Raw genomic sequence first — 9,953 nt, 5'->3', positions numbered from 1 at the left:
TTAGTTTTTTTTTTAATTTCAAATTTCAACTCTCAAGGTACTTTTATTTATTCTTTATTTTTTTATATTTATTTCCATCTTTTATATTTTATTTATTTTTTATTAATTTTTCTATTTACAAAAATAATTTTGCTATATTTATATTTTATTTTTATTTTAAATTTTAAAATTATCCAATATTTATACATTACTTTAATTTTAAATATATATAATAATTTTGTTATATTTAAACTTTTGATTATTAAATTTTGTAATGTGCATGATTACTATATATTATCTTAATTCTAATATTTTAGTATATCTGAATTTGAGTGTCTTTACAATGTATATAAATTTTGCAGACTAGCTTAACTTTAATATTTTACAATCACGACATTTATATAATAATATAGTTAAGTAGGATTTGACTTGACATCATTTAAGATAAATAGCTTGAGTTAGAGATGACAGTGTCGATCAAATTTGGGCAAAATATGAAGAATAGGATACAATTTGTTATAATATTTAGTTTTCACCAAGACTTACTTGTATAGTTGACATAAAGTTTTGATAATATCTTTTTTGATGTTTAATGTATGACAAATTTTCTTTCTTTATATTATATTGTTAAAAAATGAAAAAAAATAAAAACAAAAACAAAAAATAGTTATCAAACAAGTTTTTGTTTTTGTTTCTTTTTTTCAAGAAACATGAAACAGGAATAGTTATTAAACATATTCCTGTGGACCCGACGACAGAATTGGTGGCCCTAAAATGCAATAACACACACAAAACCATAATCAAAGTAAGAATTATGGGTCAGTTTTATAATATTTTTGTTTTTTATTTCTTGTTTCTTGATCCTATTTCTCATATTTGAAAAAACTGACTTGTTTGATAACCGTTTATGTTTATTGTTTCTAAAATTTGAGAAACATTTCTAAAAATAGGATTAAATTTGAGAAACTACAAAAAGTAGTTTTATTGTTCCGTTTTTTTTTTTTTAAATTGTTTCTGGCTTAGATGGTAAGCAAGTATACTCTAGACAACTATGCTTTTTTTTTTTTTTTTTTAGTTTGCTGATTTTGGCCTTGTTGACACTCAAGAATTAAGTTCGGGTGTTGGATTGAAAAGACTAAAAGGGAATGTTGCTAAGAAGAGCAATAGAAGTAAAATTTTGAAGTTTTTTTTGTCATTCGTTGCACTTTCTCTTAAATAGAATAAAATAAGGTAAATTGCACTTTTTAGTCTCTAAAGTTTGAGTTTTATGTCAAAGTAGTTCGAGATTTCAAAATCGAATAATTAAGTCCACAACATTTGACAAATGATATTGATTTTAGTCTTTGTACCAATTAGTTAAATAGTTAACGATTTGCTGATGTGACATTTTCAAAATAATAGTAAAAGTAATAGTAATAGTAATTAGGGGAAATTATATTTCTGATCCGTAGGTTTTGGGTTTAGTTTTATCATTTGGTCTATACGTCTCAAAATGTTACACATTTAGTTTTTATTTTTTTTACTTCATATTATTTTTAATTAATTAGTAGACATTAATGCTTATAACTAAAAGTCAATATTTAATGAAAGATCAATGTTAAAAGTATAAATCTTGAAGCTTAGAGACCAAATTGAAACAAAAACTTAAATCTCAGAAGGTATAATTATAATCTTTTAGAACCTAGTGACTAAATTAGAACCAGACTCAAAACTTAAGAACTAAGGCCTTGTTTGATAACTATTTCATTTTTCATTTTGTGTTTTTGAAAATTAAGTCTATTTTCTTCCGATTTCTTACAATGATTTGCATCTTTCATGACTATAATAGTTGAATTCTTACCCAAATTTTTAAAAATCAAAAATCAAAAATCAAATATTTACTAAAGACCTAAATATGACATTTTAAAATTTAGGGACTAAATAGAACCTTAAAGATTTAAAAAAAAAAAAAAAAAAAAAATGAAAAGTTGGAGATGTCGAATCTCATACCTCTTATATGCAAAGTGAGTGTTCTACCATTTGCTATATCCCCAATTTGAATAAGTTAAAATTTTAGTTTCATTAAGCAATTTTATTGATTTAAATATTGTGTTGCTCTCACATGTTCCATTGTGTGCGGTAGACAAAATGAACTACAACTAATTTTACAAATGGTTTAAAGAGCTTTAATATATACTCACTTTTCTATTAGATAACATAAATAATTCCTTTTAAAAGTAAATAAATAATTACTCCTTTCGGTTTCTATCAACTTTCTTTTAATATTAATTTCATCAATCGTGCTTGTAATGGACAAACACACACATATATATATAAGATTTAAATATTATTTTGGAATTAATATTTTTTAAAATTTGATTTATATTTTTCATGTCGGATTTTAAGACGTTCATTTTAGTCTCAGCATGTTTCATTTTTGTATTTATGTTCCTATATTGTTTAGCAATTAACATTTTATTTTGATTCTTCAACTTTGAAAAAATCATATTGCAAAATTTCACACAAATTCTATAAACATCATTGTAAACCTTTTAATATAAAGTTACAACTACATTTCAAGAAATCTATTAGTATTATTGCATTTAAATTTGGATCAAAAAAATGGATGATAAAAGAAAATAAAGAGATTAAAGAAACCACTACTTAAAAGTATGGATACTATTAACGGTTATGAAAGAAACAACAAGTAAAGAATAAGAATATGAATAAGAAGAAATCGACACACAAATTTTTATGTACTAATTCATTATTGTTGTGTTAGTTATGTTCATAGGTAGATGGAGAAATATGATCTAATTAACTTAAGTCATCCAATAACATAGCTAGACATGTTATCTTTGATGAACTTGTTTTTTCCATTTCCATGGAAACTTCAAAAACATTAAACTCATCTGATTTTAACCTTCCTTCTATAGCCCCTAAAACCTCACATCAGTTACCTTTATCCTTACTTTTTAATTGCCCGTTTAGCAAATTCTGATGTGAGTATTGGAAGTGCTTCTACAGTTCTAACTACAAACACTAAACAAACTGCTTAATGTGTTGATAGACCAGCTGAGGTATGTTTGAAAAATGAAAATAATACTGTTGTTGAATCAGATGCATTCCCAGAGCAGTCAAATTCTCATTCATTGAGCACATCTACAAATACCCATTCAATGCAAACTAGAAGTAAATCTGGTATTAAAGAAAAAAAGAGTATTTTTTGCTGCAACATCTCCTACTTTGTCTGATATTGAGCCAACTTCTACATGGTGAACTCCATGAAGAAGTATATCTGCAGCAACCTCAAGGGTTCGTAAATAAGTCTGCTCCGAATCTTGTTTGTAAGCTACTTAAATCCCTTTATGGTCTCAAGCAAGCCCCACATGCTTAGTTTGAATGTTTTACAACTCACTTATTGACCTTGGGATTAATACTTCAGTTGTTGCTGATTCTTCATTGTTTGTAAGAAAAGTTGACAATTCTACTACATATCTCTTATTATACGTTGATGGTATTATAGTCACAATGAATGATAATTCATATAATGAAGTCTTGACTGCTCAATTACTTGATATGACCGATCTAGGAGCTCTTAAATACTTTCTGGGGTTTGAAATAGTGAAGACTTCTGCTGGTATTTCTGTTACACAAGCTAAATATGCTAGAGATATTTTGCATCGCTTTGGAATGAGTGGTTATAAACCGAGCAATACCCCTATTGCTTTAAATTCAATCAGTGACGTTCTCAGACACTGTTTGTTCTCTTGAAGCTGCTAAGGCCTATCGAGCAATAGTTGGAGTTCTTCAATATCTTACTTTCACATGACCAGACATCACATTTTCCGTAAGTAAATTGTCTCAATCCATGCACTCCCCTGCCCACTGTCATCTTACAGCTACTAAATGTTTGCTACGGTATATCAATGGAACCATCGCCAAAGGAATCTTGTTTCAGAAATCAGTTCATCCTTACCATTTGAATGCCTTCTCAGACCCTGACTGGACTGGTAATGTTCTTAATCGGAGGTCTACCACAGGGTTTATTATTTTTCTAGCAAATAACTCGATATCATGGGCTACTAAAAAGTAAACTACGGTCTCCCGTAGTTCAACTGAAGTCGAATACAGAGCATTAGCCACCACTGCTGCTGATATTTTTTGGATTCGTCAACTTCTCCATGATCTTTTGGTATTCGGACATGATCCTTCTTTTTTATGGTGTGATAACAAGTCAGCAATACAACTAGCTCACAATCCTGTTTTCCATGGACGAACCAAACATGTTGAAGTAGATTTTCATTTTATCTGCGAGAAGGTTGTGCACAATGATTTTGTGTGAGATGCATAAGTCTATTTATTTCCATGTTTCTAATATCTTATGTACATTGCTGAATGATGTGAATGCACTTTGCTGTTAATGCATGTTATGTTGGAAAAAAAACACCTCTCATTTCTATTGTCTGACTAAGCACATAATAATATAAAACAAAGATCATAAGAATTTATGTTGAGAAATATTCTTATAAAAGAAACTTCACTATTGTGAAAAATTATTACAACCACACTTATCTCATTAAATATATATATATCTTATTTCATCACTCTATTCCATTACATCCTTAGCAAATTTGAACCCAATATTTCAAGTGTGTTATTGATTTAAAAGATAAAGCCAAAAGCCTCTTGTATAGCACTTTGGAGCTCATTACTTTATATTGCCTTTTTAAAATGAAACTTCTGTTCTTCTATTATTTTCTTCAATGATCAACAAAATTCTCTAAGGTAATGTAATATTTCTATCCACCAAAAGATGAGATGTCAAAATGCTCACAAATATTATTTAGTCATGACATATTTATATGGATCTCTTGATAATGATATTTATATGAGAATCTCAAAAGAACTTAAGATACTTGAAACATATAAATCATTGTCTGAGTGGATATTTGTTGAAAGAAGTATATTAAAATAAATCAATGTTGTCCGTGTGTTTTTATAAAGAAATCATAGTCATGATTTGCAATTAACGGTATACATTGATGACTTAAATATAATTGGAACTCCTGAGCAGCTTTCAAAGGTAATAGAATATCTTAAAAAAGAATTTGAGATGAAAGATCTCAGAAAAAAAAAAATTCCTTAGTTTGCAAATTGAACATTTAATCGATGAGATATTTGTTCATCAGTCAACCTATATAGGAAAAAATTTGGAAAGATTCTATTTGGACAAAGCACATCCATTAAACATTCCAATGGAAGTCCATTCATTGGATATAAAGAATGATATATTTCGACCTCGAGACGATAATGAAGAACTTCTTCATCCTCAAGTACCATATCTTATTGCAATTGGTTCAGTTATGTATCTTTCTAAAATACAATATCAGATATTGCATGTTCAGTAAATTTATTAACTAGACATAGTTCTTCTCCAATAAAAAGACGTTGGAAGAGAATTAAGCATGTACTCCATTATATTCGAGGAACGATCAATATGGGTTTATTTAATTCAAATAAATCTTATTTTAATATAGTTGGTTATGCAGATTCTGGATATTTATTGGATCCACACAAAGCTAGATCTTAAACAGGTTATTTGTTCACATGTGGAGGAACTATATCATGGCGATCAGTGGAATAGACCATAATGACCACTTCCTCAAATCATGTTGATATTCTTGTAGTTCACGAGATTAATCGAGAATGTGTATGACTAAGTTCAATGATTCAGCATATTTGTGAAACATGTGGCTTGTCTTCTAATAAAAATCTTCCAATAATATTATACGAAGACAACACAGGATGAATATCCCAAATCAAAGGAGGATATATCAAATGAGATAAAACAAAGCATATTTCATCAAAGTTTTTCTACACTCATGATCTTAAAGAAAATGGTGACATCATTGTACAACAAATTTGTTCGAATGATAACCTGGCAAACTTATTTACAAAATCACTACTAATCACAGCCTTTGAAAAATTAGTGTACAACATTGGAATGCAGCAACTCAGAGATCTTAAGTGATGTTTTCATGAGAGGTAAATATATTATATTCTTTTAGGAGTATATATTATATGAAATATGTACTCTTTTTCCTTTATTAGGTTTTTTTCCATTGGGTTTTTCTTAGTAAGGTTTTAATGAGACATATTTCATATATATAATCGGCATCTAAGGGGGAGTATTATAAATTTATATTATGTGTTAGATAGATGCCCAATCTTAGTGTCAAAAGCCAAGTGTCCTCCTTCCATTACCACATGTGTTGGTCATATGTCATACAACAACCTATATGCTTGATGTCCAAATGTGCCACATCCTACTTCCTAAAATCCCTATAAATAAGTGGTCATTTATGGATTTTTTAAAACACAAACATTGGGCAAAATCCATGAATTTTGGAGAAAGTGGAGAATCTTGAGAAAATTTCATATTTTATTTTTTGTTATTTATTTATTTTATATATTATATTATATTTATTTTAATATTATTTTTACTTGGTATCTGTGTTCCCGTTATGCTCCTCAAATTCACGACACCATTCACTTTTTTTAACAAAGATAAAAAATTGTATCACCTTTTTTTTAATTTTAAAATAGACTATTTTTGCAAAATCGAGCTTGATTTGACTAGTATAAAGCACGTATTATCAACTTTAAAGTTAAAGGTTCGATAATTCTCATTGTCCACATATTGTCAACAAAAAATATGATTAGTTCATTGGTAATTGACATGCACTTTCCCTTAAAGTCAACCATTTAATGTTTTTAACCATTGACCAACAGACGAAAGTCACAACCAACGAGCGTTGTTTTCAAACAAATAATAATAATAATAAACAATTGTAGGACGAACGATGAGCAACATAATATGTATGCATAACGCATATATTCATATAGATCATCATATTCCCATAAAGATAATTTTCCATAATAATTTTCCTAAAGATCACAACATATCATTATCCTTCTTTCTTTCTACTACAAAGGGTAACAGATCAAATTTTCAATCTCTTATAATTTCAGTAAGGAAGCTGACCTACATAATTACCAGGAGGATCATAATTGCATATCACAAAGATCCAATTATTGTGACATTTCACTCTAGCACAACCCACATGCTTGGTACCCCGCCACACCACTTGTGTATAATGGCGACACTCATCCCCGATGCACCGGTTGGATCGATGGTCGTAGAACTTCTTTTCGCTCACCCAGAAGTTCACTGCCTCCACCGCCGTCATCTCACCGTACCCTTCGGCTAAATTCTCGCCATAAGGACCATAGGAATGCTGCAGCTCACAAGTGCCAATCTTCTTGTTCGCATAAGTTTGAGCATAGGCAGCCAAGGTGTAGTTCCAAGAGACTGGCCCAACCCCGACCTTAGCTCGGGCGGCGTTGTGGGCATTGACGAAGTCTTGGTGGGAGTTTTGAGCCAGGGTGATGGGCGCTAGGGTTATTATCCCCATCAGGGTTATGAAGGACAGAAGCTTGAGCAATGGCATATCTTTGATGTCACTTTCTTTTCTTGGTACTCTTGTGTTGTTGATGGAAATTTGTGGAGGTTTCTATTTATAGGGAGAAGAGAGAGAGTCTTGTAATTTCTCTCTTTCTCTGATATTGGAACTAAAGGAAAGATGCAAGTGCATGAGAAAAGGTGACAAACAAAAAAGAAATTCCACAATTTACTCTAATCATTTTTTAATGTTCAAATTGATTTTTTCATTAATTTGGGGAGAGATAAACACTATATAAACAATTATCTCTTAAATACAAATCAATCCATGTAATAGTTCAGATGGTTTTAAAGCATACATATAATCTCGAATAACTAAAAGGTTAGAGGTAGGAATCTCATCCCAATTTATTATACCGAAAAATGAAAGGTCTATATAAAATACATTATAAGTAGTTTCAATTATGAACTCTACACTTCTCATCTTCTTTTTTTCTTTTGGGTTCCACATGTGAAGATGGGATTCGATTATGTGACCTTTTTTTGTCACAGATATAATGCGTCTTAACTAGTTGAGCTATATTTAATTAGGTTCAAATAGACTTTTTATTCCAAAGTGATTTTTCTTATGTTAACATGAGTATATATATTGTGGTAGTTGAGATGGATATTTTTATAAGGTTGAAGTTTCGATCTTCCCCCACATTGAATTTGAACCAAAAGATATATATATATATTCTTTCAAAAGTATGATTCTTTAAAGTTAACACCAATAAGATGATTTGAGGAAATTATGGTAATTAAGGTTCTATATATAATCATTTGGTTTTTAGTCGGTTTTTATTTTTGAAAATTATGTTTCTTTTCTTACAACTTCATTACTATGGGTTTTCATCTTTCCTAATTAAACAATTGAATTCTTAGTCAAAGTGATCTATAAAACAAAAGCTATTTTTTTGTAATTTTAGAAAATTACTTCAAATAGTTCTAAAAGATAGATAACAAAGCAAAGCAAATCAAAGTACTCAATAGATAGAAACAACATTTATAGGCATAATTTAAATAAAAAAAAAAAAAAAAAAAAAAACCAAATGTCTATCAAATGCGGCCTAAACTTTATTCTTTAGTTTTAGGGATATACGTGATGATATAAGAAGGATTGAACTTTGAGAAATAAATGTTTTATTAGCTAAAATTTGCTTGAATTAGACAACTCCAACATAACACATCGAGTCTTTAGTTTCCTTGAAAGCATTGCATAATCTCTTTTACAATTATTCCTAGAAAGAGGATTGTTGTTTTGAATAACTATGTAAGTGGGGTGACTTTTATTAACATATTTAAGAGGTAGTAATTGGTAAGTATGAAAAGTAAGTGTCACCAAAAAATGTGGCGCAAACAAAGCTTTAAATTATGGAGCAAAAGCTGTCTTGATTGGCTCACATGGCTATAAATAACTAACAATCTCTAGACAGTTGAATTTTCAGCTGTTTTTTTAATATTAAAACTCAAAAGTCATTCTTTCAATAGTGCTTTTGTCTTTGCCCATGTGAGTGTATGTCTCTTTCCTTATCTTCTTCTTTTCTTATTACCTTCCCAACTTGACAACATGCTTTGTCAACATCTCCATTTTTTTATATTTGGTAATTAAAATAGGTTAAATTACAAAGGTGCCCAAAATTTTTCTTTGTTAAGAATATAACTATGTTAGAGATGCAAATAAAGTCCTATCTTCATTAGTATAATACCTTTTAGGTAGTAAAAGTAAAGTTATGAAAATTTATGTCCAACGTGGACAATATCATACCATTGTAGACATAGGTGAAGGTTATGTTATCCTTATCAATCTACATCATATCATTGTAGAGATAGGTAGAGGTTCTATCATAAATCCTTCAAAACTAGTCTTGGAGTAGGAATCCATGAGAATGTTGAATGACTTGATGACTTTGAATGGAAAATTGGGACTAGAGTACGACCACAACGTTTTAAGTCATTGCCACATTCATTTCGGGTGGCAACTGTCATTCAAAATTCTCACAAAATTATACTCTAAAGATGGTTTTGAAATACTATTGAAGGTCAAAGAATAATATTTCATGTTTTTTAAAGAATATAGGGTATTTTTGTTACTGCAATATGATTTGTTGATTTTATTACAAGCAAAATTTGAGCAACATATTTTGTTACATGACTTGTATTATGTCAGCAACATGTTTCGTACCATGCAAATTTTGTCTAGAAACTTTTTTCTTATATGTTGTGTAATATCTCAAATTTTTATGTAATTTAAATTCAATTATTTTGTAATATTTGAGAATTATTTTTGGATTGCTGAAGGTTGAATTGGATTATTGTGAAAGGATAATTCAATTTTATATTTTCTCAGAGAAGAATTTTGAAATTTCAATTTTATTAATGAAAAATTTGGGATTTATGTCAAATCATTTCAATTTTAATTTAATTCGAAAAATTGAATTGAAATTGGGAGTTTTGGATTTTTTTTTTTTTTTTTTTAGAATTTTGGAGA

The 9,953-nt window shown here is 29.2% G+C and overlaps 1 protein-coding gene across 1 annotated transcript; it reads right to left on the bottom strand.

Moving 5' to 3' along the window:
* Positions 1-6,846: 6,846 nt before the first annotated feature.
* Positions 6,847-7,556, bottom strand: LOC120078399 (basic form of pathogenesis-related protein 1-like). The gene has a single exon (XM_039032672.1). The coding sequence runs from the start codon at positions 7,470-7,472 to the stop codon at positions 6,990-6,992; it is 483 nt and encodes a 160-aa protein (XP_038888600.1). The 5' UTR covers positions 7,473-7,556; the 3' UTR covers positions 6,847-6,989.
* Between the last annotated feature and the right edge of the window lie 2,397 nt (positions 7,557-9,953).

The sequence above is a fragment of the Benincasa hispida genome, chromosome 5, assembly GCF_009727055.1.
Source record: "Benincasa hispida cultivar B227 chromosome 5, ASM972705v1, whole genome shotgun sequence".
In the NCBI taxonomy this organism is placed as follows: domain Eukaryota; kingdom Viridiplantae; phylum Streptophyta; class Magnoliopsida; order Cucurbitales; family Cucurbitaceae; genus Benincasa; species Benincasa hispida.
Note: the sequence above shows the minus strand (reverse complement) of the source record. Positions and strands in the feature narration are given on the sequence as shown.